General features: G+C 40.0%; 1 protein-coding gene across 2 annotated transcripts in view; it reads right to left on the bottom strand.

The window, feature by feature from the left end:
- dscaml1 (Down syndrome cell adhesion molecule like 1) overlaps positions 1-20,621 on the bottom strand; it is a 116,917-nt gene extending 96,296 nt beyond the window's left edge. For both annotated transcript variants that reach the window (XM_086080083.1, XM_086080084.1), the window contains exons 1-2: positions 20,290-20,621; positions 8,074-8,394 (exon numbers count right to left, since the gene is read on the bottom strand). In XM_086080083.1, coding sequence (XP_085936209.1) covers positions 8,074-8,394; positions 20,290-20,332 — 364 coding nt within the window. In that variant the 5' untranslated portion in view covers positions 20,333-20,621. The remainder of the gene's footprint in view (positions 1-8,073; positions 8,395-20,289) is intronic.
- Between the last annotated feature and the right edge of the window lie 3,520 nt (positions 20,622-24,141).

The raw sequence follows: 24,141 nt of genomic DNA, 5'->3' as shown, positions 1-24,141 counted from the left end.
CAGAGCGGATATTTGTCTGTACATTTTAGGAACAGTGTTGAATTTATGGATTATTTTGCAGCAGCGTGGTGATGTCTCGTGGTTAGCCTGTCTGCTGCACAGTTCCGAGGTTCCGGGTTTGAATCTCATCGACGGCCTTCCTGTGATCAAACGTCTTTAGATATGTTCGAACACACTCACAAATGCATTCAAACATACTTGTAGGCTAAATGCTACAAACAGCATATTTTCCCATAATGCCACAGGTCATTACTTGCCCATGCATGAGTGGAAAAAAACCCTCGTGTCTTTAGCATTTAGCCCATATTATACCAATGCATTTGAAAATTAAGTTTAAAGAAAACGTGTAACTTTTATGATTTATTGTTTTATCTGCAGTGCATGATTTAAGTGTGGCATTTTTCCCATAATGCAACAGGCTATTAGAAAATCCCCTTGGCATTATGGGAAAATATGCTATGTTTGTAGCATTCAGCCTACAAGTACGTTCAAACGTATTTGCTATTATATTCAAAGGTAACCATGAGTATGTTTGAACATATTTGTGAGTATGTTTGTACGTATTTAAATTAGTGCTGTCAAAGGTTAACTGATTAATTAATCACAAAAAATGATTGCATTAATAGTGAATTAACGCAGGTTAATCGCACTATTAATTTTGACCATAGATTATCCTTTAGCTTGGTAGCGGATGGCTACGTTTAAGGTAGCACAGGTTGTGTTTGAGCGATAAACATAATTTAACAAGCATTTAATAAATGTTTTTGTATCACATTTAGAATCTTTGTTTATGTCAAAATATTGGGGTCATATTTTTTTTTCATTTTAAATTATGCAAGTAATTAACTGATTCGAAAAAGAGGATAAGCATGTGCAATGGATAAAACATTTTTGAAGACGTCCCCATAACAATAAATGTCAAAAGAATTAACATACAACCGGTGCTCTTCAAATTTGGCGGGGAAAATTGTTGATTAAAAAGCTTTTTTTCATTAAGCGATTAATCGTGATTAATCAAAATTCTAAAATGTGATTAATCTGATTTTTTTTTTTTTATTGTTTGACAGCTCTAATTTTACTCACAAATAGATCACCACTGACTGGGATGGTGTAATTTAGTATGATGCTATTCTTAATTAAAAAAATAATAATTTTAATGTGCCATTTACCATTACCAATAATTAATAATAATAATTGCTTCTTTTTTTTTTAAATCACATTTACAGTATGTTTTTGTAAAATTGGAAATGACTATTGAAAAACAAAAGAATGCATGAATGAATGAATAAATAAATAAATAAATAAATGCATAAATGGTCAGTAGTGTACCGCATGACCAAACTATAGCATTCATGGAGATAAGCTATAGGGCGCGACGACGATGAGGAGAAGTTACTCTAAATAATTTGAACTGTGTTATTCCAGAAGTGTGTATGAAACTAGACGCCCTTCGCATTAATCGATACTCAAAAAGTACTTCCCAGTTTCAGAAAGGTCGTCTTAATAATTTTGCTTAAGGAACAAACAGGTGGATGCTAGCTTGAAGCTAAATGAGCGCTCTTTCCTTCAATTCAAACTGTCTATGCCAACCAGCCATTCAGATAAAGGCATACAAAAGGGTCAATGATATTTTGCCTTCTACAATTTTGACAATAGACAAAAAAAGGAGTATGATGAGTAATGTGCAAGAAAAGGAAACCACAATTACAAAAATGAAATGCGCCCAAGAAAGGCTGATGCTGGCGAGTGTAGCTGGCATCCCAATCTATCACTGCTATTCAACCAGCTCGGCCTCCCTCCAAAAATGAGGACAGTAATGGCTTAACAATGCAAATCACACACACACACACACACACACACACACACACACACACACACACACACACACACACATAATGCAGTGAGATGCTCCGCCCTCCGGTGTGTTCACGCTCTCCCCCATCTCTCCAGTGATATAATTAACGCCTAGCCTGAAGGCCAGTTTCCTTGGTCATTAATAATGCTTTATGCCAGCTACTATTGTCACTGGAACCCAGTGGAACCAACGGCAATGTCCTTGCCAAATGTTAAAGAGTCTTTCATCTCAAAGTAACAGCACCCTTTTACCTCGTACTTTAACCCTCCCTACTTTTGTGTCCCTGATGTCAACTCGGAGAACTTGTAATGGATCCACAATCCAACATGACTAAGCAAGGGCTATATTTTCCTGTTTGCAAACGAGTTTTTGTTAGGGTGACCAGACGTCCCGTTTTTTTGGCCGGGATAGTCCCGAATTCCTCCACCTTCATTGTTTTGTCCTGATATTACGCAGGTCCTGTCCCATCGTCCTGTTTATATGCCATGTGTATGTCAATCACATAGTTGTCCTAGCGGTTGACTACCGATTAAATTTGGTGAAATGTATTCGATGTTTACTGAATTCAACCGTCCCGTTTTTAATTGTGAAAATCTGGCCTCCCTAGTGTTTGTTTATGCGCCTGGGCTTGATGACTTAAACTGGAAATGACAGGCGTGCCTTATTTCAATTGTAAGCTGCCTTTAAATCATGGAACATGGAACTTTGCGGAAACTTGTGATGTGATTGAAATCCATGTGTTTAGGACTAAATGATTGTTTGGAGGTTCATCAAAAATCAATCTCAGGGGGCGGCCATTTTGCCACTTGCCGTCGACTGAAGATGACATCAATGTTGCTCAGAGCTCAGGCAACGGCCAATCAGAGCTCACCTGTTTTCTGAAGCTGCGCTGTGATTGGTTATTACCTGAGACCTGAGCAACTGCGATGTCATCTTGAGTCGACAGCAAGTGGCAAAATGGCCGCCTTCTGATACTGATAAAAACAGTTGGATTTTGCTGCTTAACTCATATTCCACAAACACAATATTAATCAGAATACCATATTTAGACTAGTGGGGCTGCATAGAATATATTATTGGGTTGACTTCCCATTTAAGCACATGAGAGTATAGCCCTAAACGAAAAGCAGCCGTAACACATCCTCCGGAGAGCAGAACACTTTTTCGCTTTAAGTCGCCGACACGGGAACCACTAATGCGCGCCTCATTTGTAAACAATTCAAAGCTAAAGGACATATAATTGCAATCAAGTCTTGAGGCCAGCTCTTCATCTCAAGCTGCCACTGCCTTGCACTGATACCATCTACCTGCCGATCAATAGCGCCGATCGACTGAGTAGCCTGGGCTGCCGCGGTACGGCTAATCCTTTCAATCATTTATTTACTCCCTGATTGACCCTGCTTGCCGCTCGTCAATAGCAGGAAAAATCCCCAATCCCCGCTGAGCCCATCATGGGAGTGTTAAAAACCAGCTCGGCAGCTTGTAAATGTTTTGGTGCAATGACACCGGCCGCCAGTCAATGTCAACCGAGGACTGGACTTCCTTGTTTTTCCTCAGTATGTCAAAGTGCTGTCGCACGCCAGCTGCAAGCGTGTGATATAAACGAATGCAAAGATGCAAATGGCCGACCTGGATGATTTGTGTGTAAATTGCACTCCCCCACGCCGTACGCACCGCAGAATCATTAGGATGTTACTGATGCCTGACTATATGCGGCCCGGTTGCCTAGGAACGAGCTAAAACATGGCTCTGGCGCACGGGGCGCACTGGGAGGCAAGTCCTGTATCACTGTCGCTTCAATAATTAACGCCGGGGAAACCAAATACTGCATTTACTTATTCATAAAGAGAGCGGCAAAAACACAGGAAAGGGAGACGGCAAATAATAATGAAATGGGCAGAGAAATGAATGGGTTCTTTTAGTTTAGTCAGTGAACAGGAAAAGCAGGCGACGTCATGGTGTGTCATTTCCAGGCCACTATAGCCATTGCTTACTGTGTTAGTAAATAAATGTCAGCAGCAGACGAGATGAGGAGGACAGATGGAGAGGAAAAACGATCGCAACACCTGCTGTCTTGGCCTCAGCTCGCCCGACCCGAGAAGGTGTGTATTTGGGTCGGGACAAAGGGAAGTTTGATCAATTTGCGGAACAGGTGGTCCTTATTTCATTTCATCGAGTGCCTGTAAGAAGGTGTAGGGTGTCCAAATGATCCTCGAACCTTGGCTCAAAAGCGCCGGATTTAGTAGCCCAAGCCTCAAAACGTTGCCTTAGTCCTGCAGCTACTGACTCTGCAAGGCTGTTACACCAACGATTAATCTCCTGAATCTTCACGTTAATGGGAAATAGATTTTCCCCTCTCTCATACTCTGATAATTCCGTCACTGACAAGTGATTACGGTTTGTAAAAATGTCCTCCCTAATCCTCTTTAAGGTTCGCATGTGCTTACATTTTGGAAAGGCTCCATGAGGCTAACGCAGCCAAAAGGGTGGCCATTATGATAGCCGCCCATCCGGTGGGTGCCGGATTTCACCTTCCTTTCTTTTCTTTGATCCTTCCTCGGGTCTCCTCACGACTCGAGCTGGATTCTGAAGTATTCGGTTAAGGTGAACGGTATGGGATTTTTAATAGGTTTTTGGGTGAATTAATGAGTACACACTCACACCCCCGCGGACATGCACATACTCACGCACATACCAAATGAACAAAATTGAGCTCTCTCTAGAAAAAAAAAAAGATAGACGCCCATCCCTTTTCTGCTTTGCGTTTTGCAATATACAACTGATAAATGTGAAATATAAATGTTTAACTATCATGTTTCCAAGGGATGTGGTTAACAGATTCATCTGTATTGGAAAGTGTCTAACCTTATATATTTTTAGTAAGGTAAAAAAAAAAAAAAATGTTATAGTTATCAAATGTGTTTCCTTTCTTTATGACGGGTCAGGGTTAGTAGCAGCTGATTAAACTGACTAACTTCAGGCATGAGGAATGATGAGCCAATTGGAGGCGGAGTAAAATAATCCTTCAAACACTGTCCTGAGTTTAGTGGAAGCGCTTTGCACTCGTAGACTTGCTCGCTATGTGGGATCGATCCTCAATTACTCTAATGATCTAGTTTTGTTTTATAGTAGCTAGGCTGGTATTTTAAAGTATGTTAAAACGTACAAATGGGCAGCCAGGGACAAATATTTTCAGATTCGTCTAAAAACTATAGAGGGCTAATTGCAGGACTGAACTGACCATCTGGCATACAGGGCAGATGCCCGGTGGGCCGGCGTCTTTTGGGGCCAACGCAGTGCTTTTTAGTTATTATTTCAATATAATATACTTCAATATGTCCATTTTCAATATAGACAGCAAAATGAACCAACAGCAGTCAAAATATCAGCAGCAGTGTTAATTTTGACAAGAAATTTTCATTTAGTCTTAGTTATAGTCTTCTGGCTAAAATTGATTAACAATTGAGTGATAATTTAGTAATCTGATTGTATTTTAGTTTTAATCCAATTTCGCCGAAAAAGAGCAATTTTAGTCGAGTAAATTGACAGTTTAGTCGATATTTTCCTTCAGCATACATTTCCACTTTTATACAGAAAATTATAACACACCCATTTGTAAATGTAAACGCAAGACACATTTAATACAATGGTGACTTTACTAATTGTTTTCAATGAAACATATTAAACTAACAATACTACAACTTGGTTTTCACCTAAATAAAGGTGCATAATTGCTTGAGATAAATTTTACAGCTGCACAATGAACGTAAACATGTTTGAACATTAGATCAAATGCAGTGAACACCAAACAGTTTCTGAGTGTGTTTTTTTCTCCCACGTGCGTTTCATTCCTTCTGATTGGATTGTGTGAATTTTCATCACTGTGCAGTTTTCATTTTCATTTTAGTCATTGACGAAATTTCCAGTCAATTTTGGTTATCGTTATCGTCTCAATGAATGGCTTATATTTTAGTGTTTGTTTCATTTTCGTCAAAAAAATTTTTTTTTCGTGACTAAAAGTAAGACAAAAAATTTTCGCCGACAAAATTATCACCGAGTAGCAAAACAATGTGTTAGACTGGTATAATCAGGAGTCGGGCTGGGCCGGTGGGCATAAATCTTTTTTTTTTTTGTGCCAGTCCAGCCCTGACAAATTGTGACTATTTTTCACTAATTGTGTTCATTCTTTACAACATATTTGTTTTATAACATTATTTATACTGCATATTTCTCTTATGAGAAATCCATTTTACAAAGTACATTAATTCAGACTGCTTGTGTTATCAGTAATAACTACAAACTGCTCTTAATCAAGTCATAATTCTAATTCTATTTGGAGAAAGTACAAACAACTAATGTCACCTTTTCTAAAACGAGATGTTTTTCTGGACTACTTATATATATATATATATATATATATATATATATTTTTTTTTTTTTTTTTTTTATAATAATAATAAAAAAATAAAAGTTAACCTTTAGAGTAAACCCACTTCTCCAGGGACCACTACACCACTGGTTGTCAGTATGACATTAGATTAAAAACAAACCAAATCTGACATCACAGTAGCTATAGAAAGTCTACACACCCCTGTTCTCATGCCAGATCAAATAAATCTTTGACAGAGGAGAAGAAAAAATAAATAAATGAGATGTGGTTGCACAAGTGTGCACACCCACATATAACTGAGGCTGTGACTATGTTCCGAACTAACCAAGTATATTCAAATTCATGATAAATGGGAGTCCGCATACTAACATTTAAAGTGCTCGGTGCTTGTGCTATTATTGGACCAATGTTGAGAAAGAGGGATGGCCAGAGATGTGACAAGTAGAGGGGGGCTTTGTCAGTCTGCCGTCTCACCTGAGGCGGGGCCAGCCACACCTAAGCACTAAGGTTTCCCATGGCAACCGCATGAGTGTGTGTGTGTGTATGGAGGTAATGAGGTGCACACTCATGTTCTTGCTTACGAAGCTGTGAAGATGCGGTCATCTCTGCAATGAATTGATTAATTGTTGCAATTATTTTGGGCGAGGGAAGGTCATCCAACTTGAAGGTTTGCGAGAAGGTCACACAAAAAAGGGACTGCCCACACGCTTCTCTTGGGAACATGCCGGGCATATGGGCGTGTTTTTACTGTACGTGCTTTTTGTGGCAGGACTAAAGTGCTGAATGCCTTTTTCAGGCAGGATTCATCTACACAGTCCAAATTATTTTGCTTCTTTTTTTTTTTGTCGTGATTGTGCTCGCATTATTCCATGTCTGCAGCTGACTCTTTCAAACTGTCCTTGCCAAAACACCCCGACAAAGAGCTGGCAGCGACACGCCAAGAGCCAGATTGACGAAAATGGCTCTCTGTGTGCGTATGTGTGTGTGTGCATGAGTGTGTGCGGTTAGGGGACTTTCCAGTCGGTGGACAGATGGAGAGACTGGGAGACTGGGAGGCAGGAGGCATGCTGGCATGAGTTAGTGTTTGTGTGTGCGCGTGTGTGTGCGTGCGTATGTGAAAAGTAACACCTTCCCTCTCTAGCTATGACCTTGACAGCGAGTGCAGACAGGTCAGCAGCACCCACTTTTATAGCGAGCACAAAAGTTTGGTTGATTTTAGAATGATATGCATTATTTTAGGATATTTATCCAAAGCTGTGGTGGCTACTTTGAATTTGTTGGGGTGCTAACCAGTGTGGTACACTACGAAATTATTAGCTTTGCAGTTGATTGATCGATAGAGAATTGTCACTTCTGTTTCTATTTTTAATGCGCAGCCAGAGTAAAAGGAAGGGGAAACAAATCCTGGATGTCCTCCATTGTTGTATATACTGTGTGTGTGTGTGTGTGTATATATATATATATATATATATATATATATATATATATATATATATATTTATTTATTTATTTATTTATTTATTTATTTATTTATTTATTATTATTCTATTTTAATTTTTTTTTACTTTTTATTTTATTTTATTTATTTTTTATTCTGCAAGTCTTTGACCAACAGTTTTCAGTTTGGGTTTGAATTTCCCGCCCAATGTCTGCGGATGGGACATCATGTGCGCACTGTGTACGTGAAAAAGGGTTTGTGTAGTTTCATTTTTCGACCACAGGTGGCAGTAGCGATTTGAAATATAATTTTCTGCGTTAAGCAGCTTTAACTCCTTAAAAGGCATTCAAATGATGATCGATGTCATTATTCATAGGTTTCCAGCCTTACCTGATTTGATGTGAATGCTGGGGCTCCGGATTTTTCCCGCCTGGTTCTCGGCGGTGCAGAAGTACTCGTTGTCGTGGATGATGCTGTTATAGGCGGAGGGCGAGAAGGGGTAGAGCTGGAGGGTGCCGTTGGCGTGCACGTGGCGGATGTGGGGCACGTCGTAAATGTCGTCTCCGGCGGCCAGGTACCAGCGCAGGACGGCATGGGGGGCGCCGCCCGCAGGGCAGGGCAGGGACACCCCCACGGAGCTGGAGAAGGTCACCCGCTGCAGGGAGGCGTTCACAAAGTACAGCCGCGTAGAGACAACATCCTCACTGTTGACTGTTTGGACGACAGGAAGGGACACACGCATTACGAGTTTGCAGGGATTAAGCAATTTCTGACTGATTGCCAAAAGTCATGAAAAAAGATCAGTACGCTGGGTTTTGACTGTCAGAGAGGTTTTTTGTGTGGTTGTAGTTGGTATGGGTTGCATTGTATAATATTGAAATTTTCGTTTGCAGGAATAACTTTTTCTCAATATAGGTTAGTAAATGTAAGTTGTGCATCACTGCAAAGTGAGGTGGAACAGATAACGCACAGTACTAATGTTACTACCACACTTCCACTTAGGATGGGAACTATAATGTCGTTGAAACGTGCACAGCATTCAGAGAACAAACCACAAAAGAGCTGCAAATATTTAGCAATGCCTGCTCACAGTGCACAATTTATTCTTTTGTGTTGATCTTCATTTTGACAGTAGGTTTAGAAGTATTCCCAATGGCGACTTGTTATTTTGCTGGTGTGACCTTTTCAACTCACTTGACATTTTATGTTCAGCAAACATTATGCCAGGATAAAAACACAGGAGAGGCTTGGTCATATTCCTCTTGCAAGTTTCAAGCAAAGCTTGCAGACAATAAAATGACTTTCTCGTGCTCGTGTTCAAAACTGAAATTAATCCACGCCGGATTTTTGAATGAAGTCTGTGCTTCTTCAAATTCTTCAACAATGACAAAGATATTGTTGGATTGACCACTCTGCATGCAGAGGGTTATTTTTTAATTAATTAATTAATTGATTGATTGACTTAGAATTTTATCTTCACCCACATGTGCCATTTTGAAGTTGTGAATACATTCCCTAATCCACCCAGTGGAAATTCAACGATGGCAAAGCATAAAGTGCGACTGGGATACATTGAATATTAAATACACAATAAAGTGCTATCACAGAACAAGCCTTAAAAATAGATTTGACCTAACACATACTTTTCAGGACATATATAATATATATATCATGTTCACCGGCATCTAGGGCCACCTTTGCGCCAAACTGCCTTCCTTTATCTTCTTACACATTTCTTTAAATATCCAAAATCTTAGGTGTCCACTTAGGAAATCCGCTTCTTGAAAACTGGCCACAAACCTCGGAAGCAAGGTGGGGGGTGCCTTGGAAGCCAAGCAGATGCTGAGCTAAGCTTGGCTGGGGGCCAGAACAAGATGCCGGGAGCCCCCCCCCCCCCCCGGAGCCAGCAAATTCTCCCCTCAGACCATGATACTGGATTAAATGAATCTCTTTTTCCTGGATTGTGACAACAATGCCTGGATTAGCACTATCTCTTTAGTTCTCAATGTCTCGGGAGAGAATAGGGTGCCGGCTGAAACGCATCAATGGGGATTGAAAGACTCTATATCATGTCATTTAGGTGCTAATTTTGAAAGCTCGTCACCCTCAAAGGGTGTCATTAATAACCAGTGATTAAGCGAAAGGCTGAAGATCTTGATAGCGAGAACGAGGATGAATGGTTTTGGTACAAGAGACATATGTTCCACACATCTGACTGTCACTATTTGATGAAAACCTTGTATTTCCATTTTATGACAATTGGGACGTATCGACACTTTAAGAAGATTTTCCATCATCTCCTGTATGCATTAAAGAACCAATGTCAATATGTTTTATGATGTATAATAAGTATCACTGGCTCTTCAAATGCGTACATTGGATATTAACTCATTCACTGCCATTGACGACTATAGACTTCAAAAATTCATGTGAACTATTTCTATTAGTTTAACTTTTGTTTTTCATTTCATTTCATTTTTTATGTAAACCTAGAAAAAACTGTTATTGTACATTTATAACATGTAAAAATTGTGATTAATCGTGAGTCAACCATTGAAGTCATGCGATTAATTACGATTACAAATATTAATCGTCTGACGCCCCTTATTTTTTATATATTTTTTAAATTAACGTTTTTAATTAATCACACTAGTTAACTAACGATTAATCAAAAAATGTATATCTGTTCTGAATGTACAATAAAAAAAAATTTAGGTTTTCATACTTTTGTCAGCAAAAGTGGAAAAAAAATTTTAACTAATAGAAATACTTCAAATGAATTTTTTACGTCTATAACCGTCAATGGCAGTGAATGAGTTAAAAGTCTACACCCCCCTGTTCAAATGTCAGGTTCTTGTGACATTAAATTTTTTTTTATCAAGATAAAAAAAAACAATTTAATGTGTGACTTAAAACCTGAAGAGTTCAGCTGAATGTGTTTTTGTTGTTGTTGTTTTTAATATTTATTTTGAGGGGGGGAGTAAAACTGTTACTGTTAAAGGTTTGCATGGTGGAATGTGGAGACCAGGGAGGGAACAGGAGGAAATTCAAAATGACAAGACTTGGGGAAACATGAACCGACGAAGACCGAAAGAAAACAGGCAACTAAATGCAACTGACGAGACGACTTGGACACGAGTGGTTGGAAGGAGCTGGTAAGGTGACACAAAGTGTCCAGGTGGAATCAAAAATCTAACGAGCAGCATAGTCAAATCTTCCAAACACGTGGGAAAAGTTGGTAGATTTTTTTTTTTTATACTCAATATGGCTCAAGTCCAAAAACCAAATCGGTATTTGTTTTAATAAATGAAGTCCCAACATTATGATTAAATCCATTCACAAATCGACTGCTTGTACTTTCCGCCATTCTATCGTTAGTGATAAATTTGCATGCCAGACGCAGAATGCTAAACCCACATAATCTCCTTTTACACATTTGCCACACACAGAATCTATCCAGTCAGTAATCACCAGAGGCCCGGGTCCAACTTCCCCACGCCTGCGCAGGTGTCAAGCGGAACGGGATACGGTTGATGAGACTTGTTGGGATGAGGCCCTTACTTGTAAAAGTGTTGGGATGTGTAAATACTGAAGAGTTCATGTGTAGGATAGCTGTAATTGGCAATGAGGTGAGACGGCAAACGAGCGTACGGGTGCGAGGGCCGGTAGCAAGCCAACGTCATCGTTCCTTCGCCAGTCGCCACCCACTGAAATTAGCAGTACAGCTCATCTGCAATTTCGGCTCATCTGCAATTTCAGCACCACGGAGAGCGCTCCAAGGCACTTGTGGGCTGAGGAAGACACAGCCCAGCCCGTTGAATTGACTTTTTTTCATTTTATTTTTTACGCAGATTGGGTTACTTTTCCCCAAAGTTGGGTTAATTATTTTTGACCCAGCAGATTGAGGTGAAGATTGGTTTTGGGATCTGCAGAGCTGAAGCTGGTCACCACTTTTGACAGTTGTGTTGAGTACTCAAATTAAAGTACATTTAATGTAACATTCAAAATATTGGCAGTAAAATTTGTATTATGTTTAACCATTGCTATCCTAATAACCTGGTAACCCATTTCTTGGCAGCTTTAATTAACTCATCAGTATGGGCAGTTTTTACTCCTCACAGGAAGACCAGGCCCTGATTCGAACCCTCAAACTCGAACTATGAGTACTCAAATTAACTTTAAATAACATTTCAAGAAACTTAGCAATATTTTTAAAACAACATAATTATTTTACAAAGCCATTAGGACATTAGAAGAATCAAATGTGGCAACAGAGAGGCAACTTTTAAGAGATGACCCCCGTGACCTGCTTCTCCCTGAATTTTATAATGAGAAAAAATATTTAACCCGGCTATGAAGCCTGTAATTAATTTTTCAAACCGGATAAACTCCGTCAGATTTGTCCAGCCGCTGCACTTAGACATGATATGCTTTCAAACGCTTTAATCTGTTCAAATCTAAACAAACCATAAACCATCCGGTGATGTCGTCCCAAAATAGCCCAAAATAGAAAACCGGGACGCTTAAGCGAAGGGCAAAAACCTCCACAAAGCAACAGCTTATGATGGGCAAAGCTAATCGCTTTGTCCTACGCTATGAATCCAGGTCAGTGAGTTCACACACGGAAAGGAGGCCCTCCGCGGATTACGGCCTCCAGGGAAAGTGCCAACATAACGACAACATAAACCACGTGCCTCCTCGCAGTAAACTTTTAAAAACATCAAATAAAAACAGAATGGCGAATTTGAGTTTGGGTCAGACATGAAGCCAACACTCCTCTCTGCTTTTCTCATCAAGGGGTGCGACAGTGACTCGTGTGTCTTTCTCGTGTGATATACTCAGCTTCCCAAGGCCAGTGCGATTTTCACCTTCGATAGGCAACAAACCAGATAACTATCAACATTCACTGCCAGGTTGTGTCCGGCGTCCGCCATCGACACCAATCCTGACTTAGTAAGATTGAAATGTTTTTATTCAGTGGGAACTAAGTGACAGTTATAGCTTAGTGGATAATCGCCAGTAGGGCTGGGTTTTTAAAAATCGAAAAATCGATATTGAATCAATTTTCTTTTTCAAACCCGATATTGATTCATAAAACTATTAAGCGATTATTTTATACATCTCCTTTTCCCATAAATTCTTAAGAAAATAGAATTTTAAAGGCCATTTTTTGTATCTTACTGTTTTCTTGAAATTTGCTGTTCACATGAATTTAATGAAAGTAACGTATTATAATAATCACTAAGTGTTACACAAACATTGATATCAGTAAGGATGAGATGAAAATATTGTCATTTTCTAATTCAATCATTTTAAATATAAATTAAAAAAAAAATTTAAATTGTCTTAAAGTACAATAAGTCAGGTCTTTCATAAATGTAAGAAAATACTTTCAATAAACCACATCATTTGACCAATTAATACCTCCGCAAAATTTACTTTGGAATTTAATATTTGAGAAGTTTGTATCATGTACAATTAGACATTTAAGAATAATTCATGTGTTACAATTAATCGATATTGGATTTAATTGAAGTCAATCAAATCGGATAAAATTGAAATAGAATCGAACTCTTGTGAATCGAAATCAAATTGATTGAGGAAATTAGAATCGATACCCAGCCCTGTTTTGGATAATGACACGGCACCTTGCTAAAATCACCAAGGGAAGCTAGCAGCAGTGCCTCAAGTGTGTGGATCGGAAGCATGGTTACTTCTATCTACAGATATAGAGATATAGATATATATAGATATATGTTTGTTTGTTTGTTTTTTTAAAGCACGATGAGTTTGATGCAGCATCATAAATTGTCATATCAGCTGTCAGGGAATTAACCAAATGCCTTCCTCAATACAGTAAAAAGACAACCAATAAACTGTAGTGTTTGCTTAAGTTGCAAGTTGTGGTCGATCAGTAATATATATTTTTGTGAAAATTAACATTACAAGTTGCCCCCCCAAAAAAAACATGGAGTTTCGCTCAACTGCCAGCCTTCATCCTTCAGACACATTCACAATCTTCTTCTTTGTTTCCCTGGTCCCGCCCCCTGACTCACTCATCCAATCACAAATCACACCTTCATGGTTACACACACTGTCAGATCTTATAAAATTCTAGCAACAATCCGTCTAACCCAGGGGTAGGGAACCCTGGTCCACGAGAGGCACTGTCCTGCCTGTTTTCGATGTCTCCCTCCTCCAACACAGCTGACTCAAATGATCAGCTCACCGCTCTGTCAAAGCCTGATAACAATCCTGTTCATCGAATCAGGTGTTCTGGTGGAGGGAGACATGGAAAACAGGCAGGACCAGTGGTTCTCGAGGACCAGGGTTCCTTACCCTGGATCGAACAACTCCATGTCTGCTACAATACATTTTTTTCATTCGTAACATTATCATAAACTTTAGCGGGTAGCGTCCCAGGTAATGGTGTTAGAGTTTTACAATTTCTTACCGTCTGCAAGGCAGCGAAGGTGTCCTAATGATAACGGATGAACGGAAGTGTCTGAATGTGATTGGATGAACGATTCAGGGGTTGGGCCTGTGCAACCCGGGACAACGGGAGAGTGAGTAAGCGAGCTTATATTTAGAGGCGTGCACAGCGGTTTGCCAACTACTTTAAAAAATATCAATGATGTCATTGATTACACTGGCCAACAAAAAAAAAACATTTTAGTGGCAACAATATTTTAATGGTCTGACTCATTTTAGTCTGCTGAGTCTGAAAATGACAAAATATATGAAATATCTAAAAAAAAAAAAAAATAGAGCCAACTGAGAAAGCCAATATAATTTTCAGATTCAGCCTTCGATACTTTCTTGCCACCGAAATGTTTGTCGCCCAGCGTTATTTAAATTCAACTCAACTATCGTCACCTTAGCATCGACTACAAAAATTGGAAATAGTTTAACCCTTGCTAGCCTGCTTGACTCATTACAGGGAGTCCTCGAGTTACAACACACTCGACCTACGACATTTCGACTTTACAACGGCCGCGCCTCCTCCGCCATTTTGTCCCTCAGCCGCCATTTTGTCCCCAGTGTTTCTGCTTAGCTGGTAGCGCTAGCGCTTGTCTGTGTTTGTGACCGGGAGTATCTTTGGCTTTTCCATCCACCTCTAAGCAGTACCGGTAAGTACGGCATCTTATTTTATTTTATTTTTTTAATGTCTTTTTGTTTTTTATACAAAGTATTTTGATGTAAATTGCGACTTAAATGGGGAAATCCCACTTACGCGAAAATTCGATACTCCCTGTAGTTGATTACGACACGAAACGATAGGGTATAAAAAGTTTGCAGTGTTTTTTGACAGTTTTTCAGGTTTAAGGTCACATTTTCCAGATTGATCATAAGGACGATAATCACACTACTGTTTGACACTTGACCTCACGTGTCCTTTCATTGCCCGAGGACTTCCATCACACCTCCCCCGTTAAAGGAGGAACACTCATGAACTGTATGTTGATTGTTTTCTTCAAGCATGGATGCCATGATTACAATAAAGAAGGTCAGACTCGTTAGAGGTGAGGTACTCGCTGGGTGAGCATTTTTTAACCCTTACTTTTCTTTTTGTCCATTTTTTTCCACAGTGAGCTCAAATATATTTGCACTTTTCCCCCTCTGTTTTTGCAGTGGTTATGAAAATGGACTATGAATATGTATGCTGGAGAAGCAAGGATATTGCATATGGTGAGCCGTTATGCATAATGCAGCCTTTTTCTGTCTCATCTGCATGCATTCACGCACACACACATGCACATATAAAGTGAGATTCATCACGTGCATTGGAAAACTGTGCAAGAAATCCCTCCTGCTCACTTTTGATTGCCTTTAAATGTACACAAGTACAAGAAAAAAACATTTCGAATGCGCATATTCACACACAGGAAAGTCAGTTTGCTTTGTGGTGAAGCATGTAACGATAATTAAGTGCACATAAAAGCATGCAAGCTAAATAATAGATCATGCATTTAAGTCATCCCGCAGATAAAATAAATGTTCGAAAAGGGTGGAGGAGGTGCTCATTGACAACACAATAGCTACATATATATATATATATATATATATATATATATATATATATATATATATATATATATATATATATATATATATATATATATATATATATATTAGGGTTGGTTGGCAATGCTGGAAATCATTTCTCACAATGTGCCATTTCCCTTCATGGCAAGATATATTAGGGACGCAGACACACACACACACACACACACATGCAGAGGGTGGTAAACAACCCCTGTAAACACTTTATGCAGTGTCAGTAAAACATTAGGCAGCCAGTTCAGCATTTAAAAAATGCACAACTCCCACTTCAAAAAGGATGATTTCTGCCGCTGAACTGAATGTCAGATTTGTAGAGACGTATATTCTATTTTTTATTATTATTATTCCCCCAGAGCGCTGTCAGAGACGCGGTCATAAATCGCTTCCCGGTGAGCGTAACAGGAAAACACAAAGAGGTGGCGTGATTGTTAGATGTTTGTCAAGATGTGTCAATCTCCAGAGGGAAAAGGATGCAACCTGTTACACTTGGGGTAAAAACAAGCAGGGCAGCCGAGACCGGTTGGTTTGGACTACCTGACAGCATGAAGATCTTCATGGTTTCCATCCACCTATTTGTATTCCAATTTTCAAGAATTGTGAAAAAGAAACTAAATGGAAACGCCAGAAATTCAACAAAAAAAAGGCCCAAAATTCGCCCCCCCAAAAATAACGCCTAGAGGGGGTTGTTTTTGAAGCGTATCTAAAATAGGGAAATGCGTATTTTGCCGATGGAAACAGGTTTTGGGAATAAGCGACGACAAGACCGGATATACGTCGCACGCACGTTTGTAGTCACAATAAATGGTGGATGATGAAGTAAGATATGTTTGGGGAGTAGGGTTGCACATGACCTACTAAAATTGTGCCGTAATTGGCAACAGGTGCAAAATTATTTAAAAAAAGTTTAGTTTGCTCTGATTGTTTTTGTCGTGGATTTGGGAAAGCACCTCAAGCATAAAATCAAGTTTGAAGTGATGGAATTGGAAGTGTTAGCGGAAGAAGCATGTTCATAAATTGCAGGGGATAAAATCTATCACTCTGATCATTTTGGCGAAGCTAGCAGGTGCATGAAAATGCTGAGTTGAAAAGAGTTCTGTCATAGATGATGGCATGACTCCTTCTTGTGACTGGCCCACTTAGATTATTCAGAAGTTCCGAAATTCCATTGCCAAATAGATCATGGCGGGGTGACATTTTGGTGGCAGGAAGTCGATATAAAACATACGCTTAACTGGATCAATGCAACGTATTTCATTCATAAATATGTGAACAGCGGGCGTCACACCCTCAGAATCATTGTATTGCATTTTTTACCTTCCCACTGGGCAGCACGGAAATGAAAGAAGCCGCAATTGAAGTCGGATGTGATCACTCCCACAGCGGTGCAGCACAAACAACATCTAGCCTAACCCGCATCCGCCCAGTGTTATGTCATGAAGATAAAGCCCGATGTCGCAATCATTTTTGTTTCTGGCATTTCAATAATGTTTTCATGTGTGGAAAAGATTTGTCGTCTCAGTTGCTTTTCATTTTGGCTCCTCTGCGTCACAATAATTTAGTCACAGTGACGCACAGCAATGCCGATTATGCCACAGCAATTTGCCTCAGGTTTAATTAATCCCACTGCATATGCTAAATGAACCAAATTCACCATCATCTGATTGTTCGTTGCCTGAAATTAGTCTCAGTCATCCATCGTGCTCATTTTTGTTTCGAGACAAACAAAATGTTCAGACCGAGTATGAGACGGGTTGGCGCGGTCAGCTGGACAGCGCGTGCGTTTTCCACACCATTCAGCTGCCAAACGCAGCCAGCCAACACTTGACCAAGAAAGCTGAGACGACTGAGTGATGAGTTAACCTGAGAGTGACACGACCCCCCCCCCCCCCCCAACCACCCCCACCCCCCGAGTGGAAGCTGACAGCTGCAGCAGGAGTTATACAATGGGCCCTTTGTCATGTTCTCGTGTGACATCATAAGTCATTTAACGTGTCACGGCACGAATTATTTTTCCAATCTAGTAATCGTAAAGTGTGTTATTGTATACGTTGAAAAACCCAATAGAGCTTCAACGGTGCGCCACGAGAGAGCGTCCGTTGTCAAGAGGCGAGCCAACACGACGTGACTCATCTCCAATTAAGTGTTTTCCAACTCCGCATGTGAACGCGCATGCGTGGGAAACACCGCAGGTCCACTTTGAATCCGCATGCACGGATAGGGAAACTATCGATGGGCGATGATGATACATCGCAGCTGAAGTAATATAAATACGTTTTAAGTGTCTTGTAAATGTAGAATAAAAAGGAATGTGCGAAAATTATCATTATAAAACAGTTAATCATTCACAAGGTCTACTGAGTCTGGTCGATTGGTTAAATAATTACAAAGAGCAGCTTACCCCATATACACGGGCACAAACACGCGCACACACCTCCATCTCGTCACAGCAGGCCATTTTTATTCCAAAGTGTTGTTTATATAGGCCGTCTCAGAATCCACAGCGCACATTTTTTTATTGTAAGTGCACTTTAACATATCTTAAATATAAAATTGAGGCTCTAGTGTGGCCTTCCAGGCCCGAACGCATGCAAGCACCACTGCTGCATTTAAGTGTCTAAATAGGCTATATATATATATATTTTTTTTTTAAGATCACCTTATATTTACACGTTTATGAATGTGAATGAGATTAAAAATAAATATTGAATGTATATTATTTAAAAAGGAGATTTAGAGGCAAGCAGAAAGTGTGTGTTCCATTCCTCTATAGGCGCGGCCCAGCCAAAAAAAAAATAAAAAATACGCATGCAGTACTGATGCATGCATTCATAGATCTGCATTTGCTCCTCATTAATAAGTTCATCAAACAGAAACCACACGCGCACATAATGCACCTGTGACGCTGCAGGATGTGGAATCGTGCAAAATGAGTGGAACATGGCGCTGGAAAAAAACAACTGACATGGAAGTTTGTTTCCGACTGCGTTATCTTCATCTCTCCCATCTCAGGCACTCTTTCCGCTCCAGTGGCTGTTTGACGCCCCCAGTCTTGCTCCGCACACACACACACACACACACACACACACACACACACACACACACACACACACACACACACACACACACACACACACACACACGCACGCACACACACGCACACACGCACGCGATGTACATCTCGGCCAGTCACGGAACGGGGCTGATGTACAATGTGTATGATCCAAACACACCTTGTAAGCCAATGAAGAGAAACAAACAACTCCGCAGCCTGCGTGGCAGAGGGCACCGCCAAGGCCATGAGGACCTTAACCACACAACACGCATTCCAAGCCCATTTAGACTGCAAACAACAATTTTATTTGTTTGTTTTTCTCCGAATGCCATCCGAAATTCAGTGTATTCAAATACGAGGCGAGCGTAAAAACAAAAGCATTTAACATGTGGCTCCTTTTTCCACGAGCTCATACACGCCTCCGGAGGCCTCGATCGCTTCAAAATGACATTTTTGTTGTTAAAGACGAGCAAAAAGCACGAATCTCCCATCTGCAGCATTCAGAGCGAAGCCAATCAGTGGAATCTGGAGCCACAGAAAATGGAGGATGAATAATTAGCGCAGGGCAGATAACGACCGCATCTGCATGCACGCACTCCTCCTGTTCGCTTGTTAATCAATAAAATACAATGTTAACAAAGCATCACCTTAAAAGTGTCTTTTTGAGCATATTATCTCACAAATGTCTTTAATTCTCCTATAGCTCACACATTTCCCATCAAATGGCCATGACCCTATACGCTGTTGCTGCATGCATGGACGCGCACACAATCTGGGGCTTTTACGCACCATTTTGTACTTATGGAAAACTGTTCAGATGACGTTTTAATGTTGAAAATAATTGCTCAAGGAGCGCCCCGCCTTTTCTCCCATGTTTCCTCATAGAGAAAAGATTGAAATTGAAAGTACAAACAAGCAAACAAAAAACATTAGGCCTTATAGGTCAATTGGACGTTCATGCGTAAACACCCCAAAGTGAGGGCACAGCGGAGCAGAAGTGGACACTCAAACCGTGCGCCCTCCGGGTGATGCTTATCCTGCCCCCTGCTTATTCACAGCCTCCGTATTGACGATACCCTCTCGTATTCCCCAAACAAAAAAAAAATGCAAATGGACCTTGTCTTTTGACATCCAAATGCACGAGATGCACTTCTTTTCTCTCTCTCTCCATTTGGTCATTTTACGCACTCCTCCAAACCAAGTGCATATTGATTTTTGTGTTCTTAACTTGCTTTCTCTCGCCGTTTTGACTTCATATCGACGAGCAAATCAAGCGTCACCCGAAATTCTGCAAGAGGCACCCGAGCAGCCATGCAACACCAAGAAAAGTTATAAGTCTCTCCCCAAAATTCAATGCGTTTTTGTTGCTTTTGGTCAACGCAGATCAGCCTCGTTTTATCAAAGTGATCATTAACTTCAGCATGCGTGGAAAAAGACACAGCGTGCAGAGTATAGACACTTAAGAGACAGAATCCATTCCCATTGCCTACCTTCTTGCAAAGAATACAGCAGAAGTAAAGTTACAAGCCACATGCCATTCGAAGCAGATATAGTTCACAGGAATGTGGTGCAGTCCGCCCTCCCCCCCCCACCCCCCCACCACACTCCAAAAGAAGAGCGCACGGCGCAGCAGGTCTGCCAGGCAGGCGAGGCTCCGCGCTGGACTGGACTGCAGGTATCTTGATGATGCTTCCCCCCCGGCTGGTCTCTCCAGCCCTGGTCCCGCACACTCTCCGGCGCCGCCAAACCAAGCGCGGAGAAAGTACCGCCTCTGCCGCCTGTTCTCTCCTCCCCTTACCGGGACGGAGCGCGGTCGCCCCACCCCCGGTGTCCTAATCAAGATGTGGCGAAGCAGACGCGCGCATCGCGCGGATGGAACGGAAACGCGCGTAAAGAGCTGCGTGGCGCGCACGCGACGCATGCTTTACTCCAAAGTGTCAGCTATACAAATCATGTTGAAGTTGATGCCGTCTGTTTAAAAAATCATCACTTTCGCACTTTTACTCCATGTGGGCGCACAATGGAAAGCCAGGATCCATTTGGTTCCCGATCCAGAGCATGTGTAGGTTCGAGTCCCACTGTCTCCATTTGGGTTGGAAAATACAAGCTTGTCAAGAAGTAACACTAAAAATGTGGGAAATTAACACAAAAAGGAATGAAAATAACAAAAGTGACAACAAAAGTGTGAGAAATTCATAACAAAAAAATGAAAGGAAATAACACATTTAAGTGTTAAAAAATAACACTGATAGGTGAAAATAGATAACAATTTAAAGTGCAAAAAGTTCACTTTTATGTGTCAAATAATAACACTATGGGTGTTGTAATTTCACTCTACTAATGAGTTAGACGTTTACACTTTTAGAAGTATAAATTTAACTCAAAACAGGTGAGAACTGTATAAACTCAGGGAAAGTGTTACATTTAACACTATGGGAGTTAAATTTACACTTCCAATTTTCCTGTGTAGTTTTGCACTACTACTACTTTCATGCATCAATGAGTTTTTGATCCAAGAAGCACTCAACATCATGAAAGTATTGAATTTATTGCACATTATTAAGACGTATTAAAAGTGTACATGTATTCATCGCCGCTCAAGTGGATGCTCAATCGCAGGGGTCACCGACATTAGTAGCCTTTTCTAAACTTAGCTCACCAGTGGTGGGACATTGTGACTTCCTAGGACTACTGTACATTTATATAACTCGAGTGTTTCAGGTGTTATTTGTTTCATTGTTCACAATAACGGTGCAAAATCAGCACGATCAGCGTCTTCGCATATCATTAATCATCAATTAAAAAAAATAATAATAATTAAAGCTACTTTGAATGTGTTATTTCAAACGTGCTAAGGCATTCGTTTTACCCAAGAAGCAGGGGTTGACTTACTTTGGATTAGGCCAAGAATTTTGGAGGGGAAAAAAAAAGTCTTCAAGTTAAAAAAAAAAGAAGTTGAATATTTAGTTCACTTTCCTGTAAGCAACCCACACAAGACCTAAATTCAGCAAGCATCAAAGGATTAACTGTGCAGGTTTTTGCTTTTTCTTGGCTTTTTTAGCTACATTTATTCCAAAAGAAAGACACCCTCGACAAAGAATGTCTGCAAGAAAGTGAGAACTTCTGAGAAGAGAGGAAGTAGATCCACCAGAAGTTATGTAACGTACACTCATTGATATTTTGTTTTTACATTTTAAAGTAAAACAAAAACTTGTCATTCACCTTCAAGGTCAAGTCCTACTGTTTGATGTTTTTTGTTTAAACATTTGTGTGACAATAAAAGATGACTTTATAAAATTGTTTGTGAAGTTATGTTTTGTCTTGCACATTCATTTGAAATGAAAGGCTTTTCAAGCTACGCAGAAAAAAGACTTCTTGTCTAACCTCCCCGATCACTTTCTCTTCATCTACGAGGTAAAATGTGATGTTTGAGATGCACGAACCGACGACACGCACAAACACACCTACAAAAAAAAATAATAATCCTGCTCGTAGAAGTGAGCTGAGGTGAGCTGTGGCTTCTCTCACTCCCACTGAAGAGCCGCTCTAGTGTGGCAGGAAAAGCAACACACGCTGCCTCCACTCTTTATTATGTAACAGGTGGAACACACACACACACACACACACACACAGGCTCGCGCACATACACTCACGCACCGTCACTGTCCAACAGACCCGCAACTGCACCACAATCGGCATCTTCATGGATTGCTGCGGTTCTTCAAAATGTAAACTAGGTGAGTAATTTCATTGACAGCACCTCTACTGGTTGCAGCCTTGTAGTGCACTCTATTACCACAGTCTCTGCTACGGTTGCACAATTAGTCGATCTTGGCAGCCACGATGAAATGAACTGAAAGTCGGTGATGTTTGCTGTACATTTCAAATGTGGGCTCAGCTGCATATTGCTGGCTAGCGTCGGGCCGAAACCTCAAAAGTCACAATTCGGCAAATTTCGTATATATATATATTTATTTCTCTATACTTACACACGTGCAGGTGTCATTTTTCATGAATTATTGACCAATCTTAAGTGTTGAAAATGGCTTGCTCTCTTTGATTATGCAATGTCAATGGTTGGCCATTCAAAGTGGACATTTCGGTGGTACAAGGTTTTGTCCCAACGCCAGTGCATGCAACGTAACGGAGGATTTCCCACGCACTTGGCATGAGTTAAAGCAAAGGCAACGTGGTTTTCATGCACTTGCTAGCTTCGCCAAAATGATCAGAGTGATAGATTTTATCCCCTGCAATTTATGAACATGCTTCTTCCGCTAACACTTCCAATTCCATCACTTCAAACTTGATTTTATGCTTGAGGTGCTTCCCCAAATCCATGACAAAAACAATCAGAGCAAACTAAACTTTTTAAAATAATTTTGCACCTGTTGCCAGTAAAGAACCAAAACTGCCAAAATTAAAAATAATAAATGAATGAATAAATAAATACATAAATAAATAAAAGTGAAAATGAATATAAAAAAAACATAATTTAAAAATGTAACGAATGGAAATTTCAAAAACAACAAAAAATATGTACATACACATATAAATAAATTAATTAATTAATTAATTAATTAATTAATAAAAATATGTATTTATTTATCTATTTATTCATTCATTTATTTTTGATTTTGGCAGTTCTGGTCCTAGCCCTGTCTCAACCAAATGTCAGTCCACCACAAGTTTAATTCTTCATTATGCTACATAACAAGCGAGTGACTGGGTTCAACATCATTTGCTGGGCTTGTTTCGGTTCAGGCCAAATGACAATAAATTATTTATACGATTAGCCCTGGTTAATTTTAAATTCTTGGTTAAATTCAACTTTTTTTTAGATTACAAGTATTCATCATTTCGCTGGCATCGGGCCAAAACCTTGTACCTCCAAAATAGTCACTTGTCATCAAAGAGAGAGTGATTAATAATCGCGATTACAATACTGATTATCATTTTGTCTATAATTGTGCAGTCCTGGTCTCAACAGGTGTCCATTGCTTTTTCTGTATTTCATTTGCTTCTTACAGAAAACAAGAATCCACTGTGATCCACAAAATTCCACACAATCGATTGAATCAGCAGAGGTGGGGGACTTGAGTCACATGACTTGAATCGAGTCCAAATTAAGTCGCCAATTTTAAGACTCTGGACTGCTTGGCTAAACTTTGTGAAAGTCTCGACTTGGCATCCATTATTCAAATTAAAGCACATGAGTTGCCCAAATACCCAAGTGCAGTCAATGAATGCCAAGAAGACCCTCTTAGATATCAACACACTCTTTTTAATTTCTGACCAAATTCCTCTTCGTATCAATATTTACACGGCAGCATGGCTAAGGCCCA

The sequence above is a fragment of the Leptonotus elevatus genome, chromosome 7, assembly GCF_054856555.1.
Source record: "Leptonotus elevatus isolate MCC_2025b chromosome 7, RoL_Lele_1.0, whole genome shotgun sequence".
In the NCBI taxonomy this organism is placed as follows: Eukaryota; Metazoa; Chordata; class Actinopteri; order Syngnathiformes; family Syngnathidae; genus Leptonotus; species Leptonotus elevatus.
This window is presented reverse-complemented; position numbering and strand designations above follow the sequence as displayed.